Source organism: Phascolarctos cinereus, unplaced genomic scaffold (genome assembly GCF_003287225.1).
Source record: "Phascolarctos cinereus isolate Bilbo 61053 unplaced genomic scaffold, phaCin_HiC Scaffold_9;HRSCAF=440, whole genome shotgun sequence".
NCBI classification, from domain to species: Eukaryota; Metazoa; Chordata; class Mammalia; order Diprotodontia; family Phascolarctidae; genus Phascolarctos; species Phascolarctos cinereus.
In genome coordinates this window covers 193940677-193961514 of record NW_027556402.1, presented here as the reverse complement: position 1 = coordinate 193961514, position 20838 = coordinate 193940677, and the positions used below count along the sequence as shown (strand labels likewise).

The 20838-nt window shown below is 38.5% G+C and overlaps 1 protein-coding gene across 2 annotated transcripts in view; it reads right to left on the bottom strand.

The window, feature by feature from the left end:
* Window positions 1-2190: 2190 nt before the first annotated feature.
* The window catches only part of TRMT44 (tRNA methyltransferase 44 homolog), a 48273-nt gene continuing 29625 nt past the window's right edge, over window positions 2191-20838 (bottom strand). For both annotated transcript variants that reach the window (XM_020992269.2, XM_020992271.2), the window contains exons 9-11: window positions 18308-18743; window positions 14549-14665; window positions 2191-2803 (exon numbers count right to left, since the gene is read on the bottom strand). In XM_020992269.2, coding sequence (XP_020847928.1) covers window positions 2571-2803; window positions 14549-14665; window positions 18308-18743 — 786 coding nt within the window. In that variant the 3' untranslated portion in view covers window positions 2191-2570. The remainder of the gene's footprint in view (window positions 2804-14548; window positions 14666-18307; window positions 18744-20838) is intronic.

Here is a 20838-nt window from a genome sequence, read left to right as displayed (position 1 = left end):
AAATATAACAACCTAAGGCTTACACTGACAGGCTTACTTAATAAACTTAAGGCTTACTCATGAGAAGTCCGTGGGCAGGGAGCTCAGTGAGGTGAAGCACAGGGTAGGGGGTGGGGGGAATGGAGGGATAACACAAGAAGCCAAATGAGAGGCTCGACTATATCACAGGAAAAAAGCCTAATTAGAATTTCTTCATGGCTTCTGGGAGACCGAGTTTTGCGTATGCAATACTTTTGTGGCTAAGCTGAGTCATGGGGGACAACAAAACTTCTTAAATTCATCTTTTAGAGTCTTGATTTCAAAGCTACCCTGTATGCATGACCCTCTAGGGAATGTGGAAAAGGGAGGCCATGATTCCAACATGGGTTTGGAAGATAATAATCAATTATTTCAGCTGTATCTGCTATTTGGAAGAACTCTTAAATTCCATTTCACATATAACCTTCCTTTGTCTTTTGAGGTAAATAATGATACTTCCATTTTCTCTACCAAGAAGAATTATCTTTGGGATTGAAAAAGAAAGAAAATGGCCAACAGAGTTGAAACCTAAGTGAGGAACTGGGAATATAGTGCCTAAAAGCCCTCAATAAGCTCAAGTCCCCAGGACCAAAAGAACCACTACATCCTTATACGGATGAAGAAAACTGACTATCGCTGTTGCGCTGCTAACAGGGATCTTCAAAAAAATCATGTACAAAAGAGATATGAGAGAACTGCGAAATGGCAAATATTATCCTAGTTTTCAAAAAAAGGAAAAGAGCTCAGTTTTTAAATTATAAGCCAGTGAGGTTTACTGCAATTCCTGGCCAAATTCTAGAATGCATTATTAAAACGAGTGTCTTTGGGCATTTAGAAAGGAAAAGGTGCACTAAAAGTCACTATGATTTCATCAAAAACATATCATGCTAGTATAACAGAAGACATAACAGAACTTTTTGGACCAGATGATAAGACAATTAGGTAAATTCAGAAATGATTAAATGACTAGAATCCGATAAGTGAACAGAGTAATGTGAAGTTGGAGGGAGATTTTTAGTGCTATACCCTAAGGATCTGACCTCAGCAAGCTAAAAATTTAACATTTTAATGGCTAGGATAAAGATACAAATGACATATCTATTTTCAGGTGACACAATTAAAAGTGTATAATTAACATGCTGAGTGACAGAGGAAGGGGCCAAAATGATCCCCACTGGCTAGAATGGGTCAAACTAATTTAAATGAAATTTAATAGGAATAAAGGTAAATGTTTTTGCTAGGGTTCAGAAAATCAACTATCCACATGTGGGATTGAAGAGGCATGGCCAGATATTTCATGTGAAAAAGAAAGAACCAAGCATTATAATGGACTGGAAATCCAATGTAAGTCAATGGTACGACCATGGCAGCCAATCAATAATAATTCATTTTCAGGCTATGGTAATAGATGCTTAGTGTCTAGAATGGGGGAGGTGATAGTCCTGGTATTTCATGCTGATCAGACTGCTTTTGGAATACTGTGGTAGTTCAGGGCATCTCATTTTTTGGGAAAAAAATGGATGAACTTGGAGCATGTTCAGAGGACATGAGCCCAAACTGCAAAAGCATTAAAGACCATGTCATATAAGGAATGATTAGAGGAGCTGGAGGTGTTTATCTTGGAGGAGGAGAAAAAATAAATACAAGGAATATGATCACTGTCTTCCAAGACACATAGTTTATGGAAAGAATAGGATTAGTCGTGTCTGGCCTGGCCTCCTAAGGGCAGACCTAGCAGCAATGACTAGAAATTACAGAGAAACAGAGTCAAAACTTTCCTTAGAATTAGAACTGTGCAAAAGTGGCGTGGGCAGGCTCAATGTTAGGTCCCTTCTGACTCCTGACATTCTGGGAAATCTGTTCCTTGGATTTCTCTGTGCTGAATGTCCTCTGCCTCTGTTTTCTAAGAATCGGTGTATGATTCTCTTCTTTTCCCCATCCTCCCCTCCTCATTAATATTTTTATGCATTTTGAGGGACTAGTATCAAAACTTACTCCTCTGAAGAAAACATGAGTGTCAATTTCTTCTTCACATTCATTTTCTAAAAAAAAAAATAGACAGACAGACAGATAGATAGATAGTTGAATTGTGAACCAAAATATTTTTCCTATGAGAAAGGCCAGTTCCAGTAAAAGAAAGCCACAACTCCAAACAACTCTTTTAATCATATGGTATTTTTAAAAGAAGTTTATAGCTTGTTTTGCTGATTCAAAGTCTGTATACAAACCTGAGTAATTTAATTTCAAACATCGTCCAAAATAAACACTGTATGCTACAAATAATATACAGAGTTGATCATATAAATTTTTTAAATATAAAATATCTATGTTCAAAAATAATTGGCAACATTTTGTTTAGCTTTAAAAAACTGGAAGTCTGCACAATGATTCGTAAGTCCCATACTGCCAGATGAGTCTTGAGAAAGATGAAAGGAAATACTCAAATTAGTCTGCCACAAGAAACTTCAAAAGACAGGTAGGTTAACGTCCAACAGCTTTCACTCAGCCTGCCCACCTCCAAAATCTGTACCATGCAGCTTGCTGGTGTAACATCAGTGGATGTGCTTTATCTTCTTCAGCATCTGAGACGGTCGTAGCTCCTGGGTTCCATGTGCATATGAGCAGGATTGGGAGGTCAGAGAACAACCATTGGGATGGTGCATAAAAAACCAACAGAGACGCGTTTTAAAAGCTTCTGATGAGAGTCTTCGTTTAGCTTCTGGCTGTTTTTTCTTTGCGTTCTTCTCTTCTCTCCAGTCACGAATATACACTCTCCCATTCACAACTGGGGTTTGAAACACAAAGAACAGAACAGCCAAACTATTAGCAAGAAGCTACAAGCTTTGTGCACGAGGTTCCTGAATGCCAAAGTAGAGTACTTCAAAGTAGAGTACTTCAGAATGCAGACTGGGAAAACTCTGCTGTACTCATTTGTTTAATCATTTTAACACTGCTGACAGATACTGCCAGATGAGCAGACAGGCCCACTGCAGAAAAGCAAAGGTCTGCCTAGATACCAAAATATTTACAGCAGCATTTTTGGGGACAGCCAAGAACTGGAAACAAAGTAGGTGGCTATTGATTTGGGAACAGCTATACAAATATATACTGTTTATGAATGCAATGAAATATTACTGCGCTATAAGAAAAGAGGGATGTGATGAATCCAGAGAACCATGGAAAGATCTACATGGAACGGATTCAGAGTAAAGTAATCACAGCTAATGATCACAACAACATAAACAAAAGGAATCAAAAGTGAATGTTGCAAAATTATAAACTGGCTCAAAAGAAGAAATATGAGAAGATATCCTCACCCCTATCCCTTTGCAGAGGTAAAAAGTCCACAAGTGTTATTCATTGTACATAATTTCAGACCTTTTGAATGTACTGATCAGTTACGCTCATTTTTTTTCCTCTTGTTTCTTTTTTTTTGGGGGGGGTGGAGGCCTAAAAATACTATTTATTATGTGACATAGTTCTCAGGGGTTGGGGAGAAGTTTAGGAGAAATTATAGTGATAAAACAAAAGGTAAAGTATAAAAAGATAAAATAAAAGATATGAATAAAAACTCATTTATTATTGTTTTTCTTTTTGCTAGGCAATTGGGGTTAAGTGACTTGCCCAGGGTCATACAGCTAGTACATGTCAAGTGTTTGGTCTGAGGCCGGATTTGAACTCAGGTCCTCCTGACTTCAGGACCAGTTCTCTATCCACTGAGCCACCTAGCTGCCCCTTAAAAACTCATTTTTTGAAAAAAGAAAAGTAAAGGTATTCAACAGGTACAGAGCAGTGGTAAGATATCGTTGTATCTTTCCCCCTAGTTTTTAGCACAGTGCCCTAAATTTAATAAATATTCTTAAGTGAATGAAAATAGGTAACTACTTATATTGGCCAAACGATTGCTTTTTGACTTTCTTTGAATATTGGTTTTAAGAATGTACCCATATGTCAAAACTCTACAATCCAAATTCTCCTTCAATGCCATAATGTGCCATAAAGATGGCCTCAGGATCCGGAACATAATACGTCCAAGAATCATAACTTCTGGCAAGGCATGTCAAGCTGAAGAGGCTTCAAGCACAAATTTAGTGACACCATCTATGTTGCTGACCAGCTAAGGTCAAGCCTGGCTCAGCTCAGGGGGCCTGTCCCAGAAGGCTGGCAACAGAGGGCTAAAGTCCATGACAATTCAGTAAAGGAAACAAAACTAACCAATTCAATTTAGCAAATATTTATTCTGTGCTAGGCACTGTGCTGGCCATTGAGAATATAAAAATAAAAGTAACATAATCCCTTCCCAAAAGGAGCTTACACTTTTCAAGGGACACTGATGGGGGGCGGGATGGAGGAGGGGGAAAGATGACATATACTGTGTATACAGGTAAATAAAATATAATTTGAAGAAGGAGAATGTATTAACAATCTATGTGTTGGGCAGGGTGGGGGAGGCAAATTATAGAATCCTTTGCTTCCTTCAAGCCTCATCTTGAGTGCCACCTCCTCAAGAAGGTCTTTTCCTATCCCCCAAATTCTTAGTTTTCTCTCCCTCACAGAGGGGTGGTACCTGAGCTAAGACTTTAAGGAAGCTAAGGATTGTAAGAAGCAGAGATGAGGAGAGAGGATATGGCTATGAAAAGGCACAGAGATGGAATATGAAATAGATGTTAAATATTCAAAATGCTCACATGTGCTATTATTTATAAAATGCTAAAAATATACACATTCTGGGAAAGTCTAGCCCCTAAGGTGGTGTTAGCTTGTGTGTAAGAAATCAGGCTCCGTCAGTCAAAGAGCTGTGATTGAACCAATTTTGTGGGACCATCTGAGGTTAGCTGGGATTATGTATTCCTTGTGCATTCTCTCTTATCCTCTTTATTCCAACAAATCCAATGACTCCACATGAAACACGGCCAAAGCAACCAAGCCCTTCCTGGCTTTCACTGGAAACCATAACACTGGCCCGGATTCACCCAAAATCTTGCCAAGATTGAAAACCTTAGAGGCAGCGAGAAGGAAGAAAATTGAAAGAATGTTCTAAAAATCTAGCTCAATATTTGATTTGCATACACAACTAGAGGCTATGTGAATTGGGCTTTGAATTTCTGTACAAAACACATACTTCATGAATAGAACCTGCAGAACACTGTACACAGTAACAGCAATATTGTAAGGATAACCAACCATAAAAGACTTAGCTATTCTGATCAAGACAATGATCCAAGACAATTCCAAATGACCCAGGATTAAAAAAAAATATGCTATCCACCTCCAGAGAGAGAATGGGAGTCTATATGCAAATTGAAGCATATTCCTTTCTACTTTATTTTTATGGTTTTATTTTGTTTGTGTTTCCTATTGCAACACGATTAATATGGAAATGTTTTTCACATGTATAACTGATGCCAAATTGCTTGCCTTCTCAAAGAGGGAGAGATACAGGAGGAGGAAAGAAAGAAGAGAATTTGGAACTCAAGGTTTTAAAAAATGATTGTAAAAAAAATTTTTTACATGTAACTGGTAAATATTTAAATAAATAAAACAATTAAAAATATATAATACATACTTCAGTGCTATAATCCTAGTGAGACAATTTGTCTCTAGCAGCAGACTGATCCTTACTAAACATTCTCCCAAAAAGCTCTTTGAAAAGTAAGCTCTCAGCAATAGCACTTCTAGGGCTATATCCCAGAGAGATCATACAAACAGAAAAAGGACTCACATGTACAAAAATATTTATAGCCATTCTTTCCGTGGTGGCAAAGAATTGGAAATTGAGAGGATACCCATCAAACTGGGGAATGGCTGAGCAAGCTGTAGTATATGAATGTAATGGAATACTATTGTACTATAAGAAATGATGAGCAGGCAGACTTCCGAAAAACCTGGAAAGACTTGTATGGTCTGATGCTGAGTGAAGTGAGCAGAACCAGGAGAACGCTGTACACAATAACAGCCGTGTTGTGTGATGACTAATATTGATAGACTTAACCCTTCTCAGCAATACAAGGATCTAAGACATCTCCAAAGGCCTCATGATGGAAAATACTATCCACAAAGAAGAAAGAACTATGGAGTCTGAATGCAGATCAAAGTATACTGTTTGCTTTTTTTTTTCTTCTGTTGTGTTCTGTTTCCTCTTTCTAGTGGTTCTTCCTGTTGGTTCTAATTCTTACAACATCACTAATGTGAAAATATGTTTAATAGGAATAAATATGTATAGCCTATATCAGATTGTGTACCATCTTGGGAAGGGAGGGGGACAAAAATTTAAAACTCAAAAACTTACAGAAGTGATCGTTAGTAATTCAAAATAAATATTTTTTTAAAAAAAGGGACAGCTAGGTGGCACAGTGGATCAAGTACCAGCCCTGAAGTCAGGAGGACCCAAGTTCAAATCCGACCTCAAACACTTGACACTTACTAACTGTGTAACCCTGGACAAGTCACTTAACCCCAACTGCCGAAAAAGAAAAAAAACTCTCTAGGAGAAAAAATTTAAGAATTATTGGAGTACCTGAAAGACATGATCAAAAAAAGAGCCTGGACAATATCTTTCAAGAAATTATCAAGGAAAAATGCCCTGATATCCTCTTTGATGGGAAGATATATAAAAAAATTAAGGGGAGAAAAAGATTGCACCAGGAGAAAAAGAAAGGGAGAGGCAGAAAGGGGTAAGTTACATCACATGAAGAGGTAGGAAAGACCTATTACAGTAGAGAGAAAGAAGGGAGGGAGGTGAGCAATGCTTGAAATTTACTCTCATCAGATTTGGCTCAAAGAGGGAATAACATACACACTCAGTTGGCAGAGTGGATTAAAAACCAGAATTCTACAATATGTTGTTTACAAGAAACACAGATGAAGCAAAGAGACACATACAGAGTAAAGGTAAAAGACTGGAGAAGAATATATTATGCTTCAGCGGAAGTAAAAAAAAAATCAGGGGTAACAATCATGATCTCGGACAAAGCACAAACAAATAGATCTAATTAAAAGAGACAAGAAAGGAAACTATATCTTGCTAAAAGGGACTACAGACAAAGAAGTAATAGCAATACTAAATATATATGTACATACATATACAAATTTCTAAATGAGAAGTTAAATGAATTACAGGAGAAAACAGACAGTAAAACTTATACTCAGGGAGATCTCAACTTTCCCCTTTCAAACTAGATAAACCTAGCCACAAAATAAACAAGAAGTTAAGGAGGTAAACAAAATTTTAGAAAAGTTATATATGATAGAGCTCTGGGAAAAAAACTGAGTATAGAAAGAAATATATCTTTTTCTCAGCAGCACATGGCACCTACACAAAAAATGACCACGTATTAGGGCATAAAAACCTCACACTCAAATGCAGAAAGACAAAAATTAAGCGCATCCTTTTCAGATCATGATGCAATAAAAATTATATTTAACAAAGGGCCATGGAAAGATATATTAAAAACTAACTGGAAACTAACCTAATCCTGAAGACTGAGTGGGTCAAAGAACAAATCATAGAAACAATTAATAATTTCATCAAAGAGAATGACAATAATTAGACAACATACCAAAATTTATAGGATGCAGCCAAAGCAGGAGAAAATTTATAGCTCTAAATGCTTACATCAACAAAACAGAGAAAAAGCTGGTCAATGAGTTGGGCATGCAACTAAAAAAAAACTTTAAAAAGAACAAATTTAAAATCTACAATTAAACACCAAACTGGAAATCCTGAAAATCAAAAGAGAGAGTAACAAAATTTAAAGTAAGAAAACAAATACATAAAACCAAGAGCTGGTTTTATTGAGGCAAAAAAAAAACCCCAATAAAATAAACATTGGTTAATTTTATTTAAAAAATGAAAGAAAACCAAATTACCAGTATCAAAAATAAAAAGGGGGAATTAACCATCAAAGAAGAGGAAATTAAAGCAATAATTAGAAGCTATTTTGCCCAACTGTATGCCAATAAATCTGACAATCTAACTGAAATAGTTTCAGTCAGGAGGACCTGAGTTCAAATCTGGCTTCAGACACTTACTAACTATGTGACTCTGGGCAAGTCACTTAACCCCCATTGCCTCCAAAATCAAAAAACAAAAAAAAATGGAAGAGGAAATAGAATATTTAAATAATCCATTTTAGAAAAAGAAATTGAACAAGCCATCAATGAACTCCCTAAGAAAACATCTCCAGGGTCAGATGGATTTACAAGTGAATTCTACCAAACATTTAAAGAACAATTATTTCCAATACCATAAAAACTATTTGAGAAAACAGGTGAAGGAGTCCTACCAAATTCCCTTTACAACACAAATATGGTGCTGATACCTAAGCTAGGAGGAGCCAAAACAGAGAAAGAAAATTATAGACCAATTTCTCTAATGAATATTGATGCAAAAATTTTAAAAGAACAACAAACTTACAAGTGGATTGGCTTTTCCATAAAGGGAGGAATGACCGTGGGATGATATGAGACAAGTGTCTGACAATAACAAAGATCCATGTGGCAATCCACAAATCTGAGAGAGAGGTATGGTACTATAAGGTACTTGGATAAAAATCAAAGGATCAAATGAATAAGCAGAAGCTAGTCAGCGACACCACGGACTATATTATACTGAAGATACAGCAAGTAACTAAGAAGACGCACCAGATGGTGAGTTTTTTGAGATAAAACAGGCATGGAGGCAAAAGCTGGCATGTGTGGCTTCCACTACACGGACATCTGCTGGAGTTTTATTTGGTAAAATCAGGACAGCCAATAGTTTCATCTTTCAGAAGGCAGAGAAAGCAGTTAAGAACTGCCATTCTGGACCTGATTCTGTCCAAGAAGGAATTTCACTGATTAGTGAAGCAGAGATGTTGGAAATCTTGGGAGGTAATATACCAATCTGGCCTTCGGAGGGTCTGTGATGAGAGAAATATTGAGCCTAGTTAGAGGAGTAAATTAGTACTTTATAGAAGAAGATTTTAAAGAGTTAAAGAAAGGATAGGTAAGAATCTTAAGACTCTAAAAAGGAAGCTGGATCAAAAGTGATAAGGTGGCTTTCAAGACAAAATTATCATTATTATTAATACTTTTTTAGGCAGTTGGGGTTAAGTGACTTGCCCAAGGTCACACAGCTAGTAAGTGTCAAGTGTTTGGTCTGAGTCTGGATTTGAACTCAGGTCCTCCTGACTTCAGGGCTGGTGCTCTATCCACTGCGCCACCTAGCTGCCCTCTAAAGAATTTTTTTTCTTCTGAGGCAATTGGAGTTAAGTGACTTGCCCAGGGTCACACAGCTAGTGTCAAGTGTCTGAGGTCACATTTGAATTCAGGTCCTCCTGACCCCAAGGCTGGAGCTCTATCTACTGCACCACCTAGCTGCCCCTGACAAAATTACTTCTAATGAAGATAAAGGGAAATTTCTCAAGAAGCTGATGTGATCAATCAGGTAATATATCAACTAACACATTTAAAAATGTAAGTGATATATAAATGTAAGTTGATGTTGCAAATGATGGAAGCAGGGGCAGGTAAAAGGATAAAATTCAAAAGAGTGGAAAGATATTGAAATATTATAAGAATAGCATTAAAGTCAGGTCTGAGTTGAGATGTGAAATAAATGGAAAAGAACACAAACTATATTAGCGCCAAGATTTAAACAAAGAAGAGGATAAAAATCTTGCTTGGTGTGATTGGAGAAACAACATATAACTATTTTAACTCCTATTTTAATTCTGTTGCTTCTGCCAAGGAGAATGATCTTTCGACTGGGAAGGCTGAAACATAAATGCTTAGGAGTAAGGAGAAGGTAAAGGAGCACCAAGCTGCCCTCAGTGTATTCCAGTGACTTAGTTCAGGTGAATCACACTCCAAGGTACCAAATGAATGGGGCAGATGTGACTGGTGAGACCCTGTCTGGGATCCTTAAGGAACCATGGTTCGTGAAGTGTCTCAGAGTTAGAAAAAAAAATCTTCATTTTAGAAAGTCAGGAAAGTTAATACTTAAACTATGCTTCCATGTTTTCACTGATAAAACCCAACCTCATGCTGTGATCTTTTGTCTCTGTATTCCCATAAGTGCTACATACATCTGGCCAACGTGCTAGTAGCTCTCCCCTTGATCTCTCACACTCCTTCTACACCAGGACAGCTGTTCTTTCTCACTCTTATTACATGGCTGGTCCACCTCCCTTTCTGATGACAGTCACTACATATTTTTACACTGCTTCTTTGACCTGTCCACACTGGTGACATATTGTGGTCTGCTTACACCTGCCATAACCACATCCCTGTGCTTTAGGTCCCCCAGCGAGAACCTATGAGGCATCTTTCCACTTGGTTCCACTTTCTGACATCTTTAGTCTCTCCTTTGTAGTGAGAATGTCAACACTGCCACAGTTCAGCTCCTCCTAAAGTATGTCAACTCACTGGTTTTTGGGTATATTTAGAAAGGGCTGTTACATCAATCTTTATTGTTAGTCTAAAATCTATGTGATTCTTAGCACTCTTGACCCTTTCCTTCCACCGCTGCTACTGCTGAGGACTGAGGCCACCCAGAACTCACAGTTATTTTGCATCCTGCTTAGTTTCATGGTTTGCCACAGACAGTGACCAGCTTTCTGGTGAGGTGCCCCTCTGCTCTCAGCCAGGCTGATCCTGGACAGCAGACACAGTCTGTCACCAGAACTGGACTTGAAGCTTTTCCAGCTTGGTGTCACCTGCTAGAGAGAGCTTATGTTCTACCTGCAGAGCTTATAAGAACCTGAGGTAACCACCACATCATGCCGAGGCACTGGAGTGGGGCTTTTTCCACTTCAAAGTATAAGTTAATGATACTGAAATAGATTTTTGGTAAAATTCTAGAAGAGGGCAGTAGGAAAAGGAAATGGTGATCATTAAGAGCAGGCATGAGTTCATTAAGTACAAGTCATACTGAACTAACTTTATGTGTGTGTGTGTGTGTGTGTGTTTTTAGATGAGCAGATCAAAGAACAGAGTGAACAGAGTACACTGGAGTTCAGCCAGACATTTGAAAAGGTATTTCAAGATATTCTTATGGACAAGATGAAAAGACTGCCCAGATGCTAGAGCAGTTAGATGAGAGACAAGTTGACTGACAAAATCCCAAATGCACTGAGTCAACATCAACAGGGAAAGAGATCTCCAGGGACTTGCCACAAGTTCTTGGTCTGGCTTGGTTTTTTATCATAGACTTGAAGGCATATGTTTATTAAATGTTCAGGTAACACAGAGCTGGGAGGGAAAGCTGGTAAGTTGTCAACCAACAAAGTTGCACGATCAAAATAAAATGTTGTAAAATTAGAACAGGCTGAAGCTGACAAAATAAAACTCAACAGGAATAAATGTAACCGAGTTTGGTGGCACATGCCTGTGTCCCTGCTACTGAAGAGACTGAGACTCTGCTAGGAGAGAAATCATGTTGCTAATAATAATGTATGGCCATACGGCAGTCTGCACTAAGTCTGGCACCAACACAAGCAGTGAGCCCCAAGAAGAGGATGACCATCAGGTTGCCTATGGAAGGGTAAACCAGACCAGACCACAGGGAGGGCCAAACAGAGCTCCTGTGTCAATCAATCAGTAGTGGGATCAGGCCTTGTGTCTGTTGCACTTCCATCCTGGGTGAGACAGGGAAATGATCAGCCTCAAAAAAAAAAAAAAAAGAGAAGAGAAAAGAAAGGAATAAATGTAGAGCCTTTGAGGTATAAAAACAATGAAAGAATAAGTATAGAATAGGGAAGACAACTAGAAGTCAACTCATGGGAAAAAGATCTATGATTTCTAATGGACAAGCATCAGCAATGTAGTGTGGTAGCCAGGATAGCTTGTGAGATCAGTGTGGGTATTCCTTCCAATGATTCAAATTACAACCACTCTGTGACTCAGTAAACCGTCATCACAAGTCACTGTAGAATAAAACAATCACCACCTGTGGGTCAGCGTTCTGGTGAGGAATACCTTTCTTCTCACTTAACTAGCTGGCCCTTGGATGTTAGAAAGAGAGCCTGTCACCTTCCTAGCTTTAAAGGACTATACAGACCTTGTCCTCCATTAGCATATCTTTCAAGAAATGAAAGTCACTTGATAGCATGATGAGACATTAGAGCAGGACTTTGGTGAGACCTTGGGCTGATTTAATAAAACCTGAGTGTTCAAAGGGAGGGAAGTAACAGTTGCACTATCAGGCCGTGGTCAGAACATACCTGAAGTGGTGCCTGTTAAGGCTGTCACAGTTTGGAATGGACATTATAAAGCTTCCATTTGTATGGAAGGGAATGGTACGTGGAGAAGAAATTACAATAAATGTTGATTGGATTAAAGGAATTGGGGGTATTTAAGCCAGAGAAAAAAAGTTATGTAGGGACCTGACTGTTGTCTTCAAATAGTTGGAAGCTGCTCATGTGGAAGCAACTAAATTGGTTCCACCTAATCCAGAGGGCAGAATTAGCATGTTTTATTTATCTGCCGGCTTGTTTTGTACCAAGGATAAGAACTATTATTAGCAACAAGATTCCTTTCCCAACATGGCCCCTTTAGAAAGTAAAATGTAGTGACCACTCTATATAAAAAAGTAACTTAGAAAGGCTAAATGGCTTTCCTATAGTCACACAGCTGGTAAGCAGAGGTGCTGACACACGAAGTCTCCTGACTCCCAAGCGAGTGCTCTTTCCAATACACCAAGCAGCTGAGGCTGCATCGGGTGGTGCAGTCAATCTGTCCAGTGAACAAGAACATGGGCCCCCAAAGTACAGGACTTGAGTCAAGTGTCCTGATTTCTTATTATACTCTTGGCACAGGCATGGCTCAAGTACTAACACAAGCTAACAAAAAGAATCGCAGGTAAAACAGGAGCCGATTGCACTGCTTATTACTTAGGGTTGTTTTGAGGAAATGCTGTTCTATAAACCTTAAAAAAGCCCTGTATTTTCATACTGCATTCCTGAGAGGATCTCAGGGACCATCAAGTTAGACCTAGAGGCATTTTATGAATCTGGCCCGTAACATGCCCAACAAAGACTTCTAGTAACTAGGAAACTCCCCACCTCTACAGAAAGCCAGTTCCAATTTTAAAAATATCCTAAGGCATAAGCAATAAGTGGTCACACAGTTTCATCTTGAAGACCTCCCATGAGAGGAAGCCCACACTTCTGGAGGTGGTCTGTCCATTGCTGGCCAGCTCTGAATGATCTGTTAGGAAGTTTTTCCTGACATCCAACTTAAATTAGGCCTCTATTTTGGTTCTGTTCTCTGGGGCCAAACAAAACAAGTCCAATTCCCCCTCCTCCACCTGACAGCCTTTCACATCCTTGAAGACAGACGTCTGAATCTTCTCTTGCTCAGGCTAAGCACCCTTAGCTCCCAATGTGACATGGTCTCAAGGCCCCTCACAATCCTGGCTGCCCTCCTCTAGATACCCTCTGGCTCACCTGCCTCTTTAAATTAACACACCCAGAAATGAACACAATATTCCAGGCATGGTCTGGCAAGGTGAGAGTACAGTGGGATCATTATTTCCCTATTCCTGGAAGCCATCCTATTTTAATGGAACCCAATATTACTTTATCTTTTTGGCTGCCACAAAACACCGCTGATTCATACTGAACTTGCAATATCGTAGAACCCCCAGATCTCTTCCAAAACAATCACTATCAATTTAAAATGTTTTGTACTCACTGTACTGTTGAATTTCATCTTATTAGACTAAGCCCAAGGCTCCACTCTTGTCATGATCTTGGAGAATCTTAATGCTCTTAGATTTGTGCCCTGCTGCTACCTGGTCTCATTTCCTTCTCTATATTTCTTTTTAAAAATTTAAGGTGGTTGGGAAGTACCCTGTGCATCCACATTGATTTCTTGAGACAAATCCCATTTCTCCTACCTTATCAGAACTGTTTCACTTTCTGTCTTCAGAATTTCATTCATGAGTATCTTCCTGGGCTGACTTTCCCTGTGGCATTTTAGTTGATAGGCCTATTTTCCCCCCTAAAGTCTCTGAAATCTCCTTTCCCAAAATCTAAGGTGCATGTCAAATGAACCCAGATTTCTCTCTTTAATCTGTTTCATTTTGCTTTTTTGTCATCTTTGATAGGCTTTACTTTGATAGGCTCCACAACCATCTTTGTATGTTCCCATGTACAAAGCACAGAGCTTTGTAATCACCAACATTATCAATAAAAATACATTATCATTGATAATACTATTAATAATGATAATAATAATGGCAGCTAAGATTTACATAGCTCTTTAAAGTTTGCAAGCAATTTACATATGTTAACTCATTTGATCTTCACAACCTTGAAGTTGGTGCTATTATTATCCCATTTTGCAGATGAAGAAACTCCAGCTGGGAGAGGTTTATGACTTGCACAGAGAAACACAGGTAATAAGAGTCTGAGGCAGAATTCAAACTCAGGTCTTCCTGACTCCAAGTCCAGTGCTCTATCCATTGAACCACCTACATAATTTATTTTTTGAAACGTTTTAACAAAAAAAAAAAAGCACATAATTTAAACAGCACACATATCATTACCTTCAAATACCTGATGATTGTTCTTAAGCAGGGTTTGGAGGCCTCCACATTCTCTTTTTAATCTTTGCAGAGTTTCTCTATCTAACCGATTTGCTACTTCTGCCAAGGAAAGGCTTCCTATGGAGGGGAAAAACAAACAAACTATAAGGTTTCTTCCCCAAAATATGATACTTTTAGGAACATATAAAAAGAACAGACCTAGTTAAGTATTCAGTATAGGAAAATGTATTTAGTTTTGTCATTTTATATATTTCAGACACTTGTCTGGTTCTTTTCACCCTAGCTTAACAAACACGATAAATCAAAGAAATCATTGAAAAATAATTCAGAAAATATAATAACCATAGGTAATAGAGTCCAACTGTTCACATCTGATGCTGGTGACTGTAATGATGATTCTTTAAATCTGTATAGTACTTGAATTTTTCAAAGTACTTACTGATTGATAGAATCTTGTACAGGGGAAAAAGCCCCAGATCTGACATTGTCAGGATCCCAGTTCTGCTCTTGTGTGACCCTGGACAATGACTTCTGCTTTAGGGACCTCAATCTCTCAACTTCTAAAATGGGGACTGGATAAAACGATCTCACAGGTCTCTTTCACCGCTAAATTCTATATGGCCACCTTTATATTCATTATCATTCCACCTGATCCTCCCAACAGCCCAAGTAAGCAGTAAGCTAAAATGCTAGCTCCATTTTACAAATGAGGCAAATGAACCATTCAGCAGACAATTTCAGAGACAGAAGGCACGCTGGAGATCAGATGATTATGAAACCTCATGTCATTAATGAGGGAACTGAGGCTTAGGAAAATAAAGTGGCTTGTCCAAAATCACTGTGAGTAGAGGAACCAGAACCTCTATCTATTGTCTCTGGGCTCAGCATCTTCTCACTGCATCTATCACATTACTTCTCCTTACTGAATCTCTATAGAGAGCATATTCAATTCCACAGTTTAATGCAAATTTATTAAGTGCCTATTCGTGCAAGGCACTGAGGAATACAAAAATGAAAAATGACAGAATCTGGCCTCAAAGATCTTATCATGTTATTACAGGAGAAATTATATGTACACCAAACAGTATGATAAAAACGTGGGTAGATGTTAAGGGCAAAGGAGAGATCAATACAAAATGCTAGATAAGATATTTTACCAATGAGGGAAGGAGAAGGAAGAAAGGGAGACAGGAATCTTGCTCCTCCATCTATACCTTCCCTCCCTTGGGCTCCTTTGTACCAAGATCACCTATCCTCTACCAGGCCCTTCCTCCCTACCCCCCTTTTTCAGCTTCCTTCTGTGTACTGTCTTCTCCCATTAGTTTGTAAGCTCCTTGAGGGCAGGCACTGACTTTCATTCTACTTGTATTTGTATTCCAAGCACTTAGCACAATTCCTAGCATATACTAAGGGCTTAAAAAACTGCTTGTTTTGACCTATCTATCCAGTTAAATGAGTTGAAGTCTATTTGTGGCTATGAAAAGGAAAAGCTGACAAATATCTTGGCCTCATTAGTATCAGCATAAACAGTGATAATATAATTTTTAACAACACAACAAAACAAAACAAAAACCTTACCCGTCTTGGGTTTACCGTCTTAGCTACAAAGGAATTCTATTTTCTAGTTTCAAGTAAGTAACATTTCTTACTGACCTTTTCAGTCTAAAAGGGCAGTTATTTAAGGTAATTTTTTGTAGTATAAAAAGGGCAATGGGACTGGAGCAGATATGGTGTTTTTAGGATACAATCCGAGGCTTCTAAATTGGCAGTAAAGAGGGAGGTCCCAGCTCAAAATAAGAATCTTTGGGGAATTTTTTTTTTCCATCTGCTTTACAACCTGAGCAACAGCGACAAGTTTCTGGCTCTTTCCTCTGGAAAAAGAGAAGGTTCCTACTCTGCTTTTCTTGCTCCTCACTGTCTTCTATCCCATCTGGTAAACAGGCAGAAAAAGGGTCCTTATTCAGCAGCCTGGGGAGGTTGCAATATTTATAATGGTTTAAAGTGTGTTGACAGTTCAGGAGCCACTGTACTCTACAAGAAATTAGATCATTGAATGCACAGAACTCTAATGACTTAGTCTTGTGCCTTGTTCCATAATGACAGTAAAATAGGATTTTCTTCTTCATGTAATTCAATATTTTTATGCCAGTAGAAGTTGCAAATAACAGGGATATAAAATTACATGGCAAAGACTTAAGTCATTAATACAAAGCAAGTAGAATTAAATGATGCAAAATGTCTAGCTATATAAAAAAATTACATGAGAACAGACATATAGGAGATCAGATTGTGACTGAATAAGCTGCTACCTTGATATTTTGCTAAAGTATGCAAGCATCACTGCCTTTTATTACAATGTCACCTTGGAACTTCCTGCCACGCTGAGAGCCTCCTCATGATGGAACATCAGTCCTTCCCTAGACTTCTCACCCTGACAGATCCTTTCGCCACTCAGGCCCCCTTCTTCTCTATGAGGGACTGAGGTCCTCCTAGTTCTGTTTTGTCTTACTCCACTAGAATATAAGCTCCTTCAGGGCAGGAACTATCTTTTTTACTTGAACTTAGCACAGTGCTTGACACATAATAAACACATGCACATGATGGGTGTGGGGGGGAGGGCAAACAGGCAACAAGCTTTTATTAAGCTCTTACTATGTGTGTGTTTATTTGAACATATGTATGTCTACAGATGCATATATTTACATACATGTATGTACATGCATACCTATAGATATGACACCAACACCCCTATGATCAAAATTACTCACTGCACGTGTATGTTTTGTTTTGTGTATGTATGTGTATGTGTATATATATGTATACACACGTGCAAAAATACATACACACATATTTTTAAAAGTAAATAGTTCTGTTTATAGAGGTATCCCAATGACACCTCTTATTCCCTCCCTCTCTGATGCCTCACTGAGGCACAGGGCTCTCCAGGATAATAACACTCACAGGGACATCTTGAGAAGAGACCTTTGGGAACTTTAAAGTGCCACACAAGAAGGAAAGATTGTTATCTCTGTTTAGTTTTATCGGAAGTTTTCCCAATTACTTTGTTTGATGGTTAGTTTGTTAAGTAATAAGTGTTTGTGGAACAAATGAGACAACAGTTTATCACAAAAATAACTCTTTTTTACTATACATGTTAGAACTTTTAAATTTCACAGCAGTGCTCAGGGAGGTCATTAATGTGAGTGGACACTTTAATGCAGAAACCCTTTAGTGCTACGCATACATGCCAGACAGCATCATCATCTTTTTGGTCGGTGTCAGGTCACAGGAGCACAGGAATGAGCTCTGTAAAAGATCTAGTCCAAAGCTCTTATTTTCTACATGAGGAAACTTAAAAGAGCAGCGAGGTGACAAAACCTGCCCAAGGTCACAGTAACAGTTTAGTGGCAGAGCCAGGATTAAGACTATGGTCCCCTGACTCTAAATTCAGAGCTTTTGCCACTACATCACACTGTATACAGCAACTGATACTCATCTTGTTTAATTTCTACATGTTGGTACTGTGTAATTCTGTGGCATACGTATGAAGTCATTATTTTTCTGGAAGAGTTAAAAGACTCAAATTTTAACAATACAGGGATTACATTAATATGTACTATATGGAAAATTTTCTAGACAGCATTTCTTTGCCCAGTTATTGTGAGTTTATTTTTAATCTCAGAAATAAAAAAGACAGGAGAAACGAGTGTCTATCAAAGAATCTTAACATATATCCTAGAAATGGAGTTGATTGTTTACCTCCTCGATTCCAGGTTTTCGAGCTTCCATCGCAGGGGTCTTCTTTGGCGTTCTGCTGCTTTCCATTCAACAACAAATTAGCCACTTTCAAAACTATGTGATCAATGAAGTCCCGAGGGAGAGAAGCACAGTTCCTAACTTGTTCAATTTTGTCTCTAGGCTGAAACCCATTTATCCAGATTCCATCTTCCTGCGGCACCTTCCCTTCATTTTCAGGAAACTGACCTTTGGGAGGCTCATCACTGAGACAGTTTAAATATGTATGATGGTCACAATGTTTAGTTTCTATTGTGCTGCCTGAAGAGGAACAAGAAGAGTCTTCACTATGGTGAATCTGAGCACAGGACTGCCTACTATCAATATACTGTGTTCTCTGCTTATCAACTAAAGCTTCTTCAGTAGCTGGATATGTTCTGGATATTCCAATCAGGCAAACCTGAATTTACAAAAAAAAGTAAAATAATTGTTTTGTTATGCGAGCACAACATAGACCTGTGGGATTTAGCATTCAAAAGGAACTTAAGGCTCCTACAAGTCTAACCAGGTATCTCACATGTTAAAGATGAGGAAAACTGAGGATCGGAGAAATGAGGCAGCCTGCCCAAGGTCAGTATGTAGGACAGCCAGCTTTGAGGCAAGGTGCATTGCCATCAGTCCCAGGGCTCCTTGCACAGATTCCTTCTACATACCATCCTTGAGAGAATATTATTTTTCTCTGTACATTACCGGATTATACAATGATATAATAAGCACAGGATTCATATTTATTTAAACTAATAACAAAGCCCACAAAAGTCTGCTTTCACAATTTTCAATAAAGATCTCCTCCTTAAAGACATAAAAATCTGAGAGTAAGTCCAGGCTTAGCACAGTGCGAGGCCCACAGTAAGCACTTAACAAATACTTGAGGAATGAGTGAGTAAACCAGGAGAATAAAATGAGTTGAAATAAAACCAGGTATGACTATGAGGCAGTGAGACTATTGTCTGAACAAACATAGCCAACCTTGAGCACCTCACTGTCCTCATTCATTACACTGTATAAACTAAACTGAGTGCTGTTCTTCAAAGTGGTCACCTTCAAAAGTTGTGCATTTAATCCAGTACTGCCGCCAAACGCGTTTAGAACACTCTTGGGCACTACCATCCATAGCTAGTTAAAAAAAAATCCAAGAAAACTAGGTTCATCACTTTATAACCATGAGTCAATTTTGATTTTTTTTTTTAATTTCTCCAAGGCTGGTGAATCTGAAAGGCTGTCAATGGAAAATGTGTGCGAGCACTGAGCAGCAGAACTAGGTACAATTGGTTAAAATGTGGCAAATTAGGCCTAATTAGAGGGAAAATTTCCTAGCAAAGCTGTCCAGGAGTGCAAGAGATTGCCTTGGGAGGGGGTGGGTTCCCTCTCATTTGGGCAAAGGCCAGATGACCACTTATTAGGAAAGCGGAAGAGGCAATTCTCAGGTAGAGGTTGAACTAGATAGTCGGCGAAGTTTTTCTGACTCTGAAATTCTTTGATTCTGTAATGAATTTTTGCTGTTTTCAAAAATCAAACCCACCACTAGGGAACAACATTTTGCCAACACTACGGATGTTTAAAAGCAGGTGAAGGCTCTGAAGGAAATTCCCAAAGAAAAGTTCCAAAATGTAGGGATCACTCGTCAGCATGCTGAAGTAAGTGTACTATGTTACAGTGACCACTCTGGAAGGCATAACATCAATTTGTGCTTAAGGTCAGATGTGGTTGTTTAAAAAAAAAATCTTACCTTAACTCACAATTCAATTCCTAATAGGTTTACGAATGAATGAACAATTAAATAAGTAAATAAATGAAAAGCCATTTATTATGTGCCAAGCACTTTGTTAAATGTTGGGGATACACTGAACTCAGAGAGTCTGGGACAGGGGTGGGAAACCTACAGCCTCGAGGCCACATGTGGCCCTTTGACTGAATCTAAACTTCACAAAACAAACCCCATTCCCCACCTCTGGTTCAGGAGATAACAGAGTTGGAGAGTAGTGGCCAGGGAAGGGTAAACTGGCCCTGATGAATAAATCTAAGGACATGGAAGAAACAAAGTACTGTCAGCCACCACCCTCCTCCACGAGAACTCATCTGAACTTACAAATACAGAGGAACACCACAGTGACTGCCAACTCAGACAAATGCCAATAGCTTCTGATCAACCTGCTGGAAGACTCTCTTGGTCTACAGAATTCTATTTAAGCCCTGTAAAAATGAACACAGCTAAATCTACCAAGACACAGAAGTTTTCCTCAGCCCATCTTGCTTCTATTTCTAAACTTCTAAAATTTCCAAAACATAAGCATCACATTTCATTAGAAGGTCACAAGTTAATACAAAATTAAAACTATATCAACATCTTGTTAATTAAGGGAGGGGGAGGTAAACATGAGCTAGAGAACCTTTTAGAAGACCTTCTATTATAGATAAATAAACTAAATGAATATTTACATTTACAAAAGAGGCAAATTGAAGGTGATGCTCAAACTTACAAAAAGATTCAATAA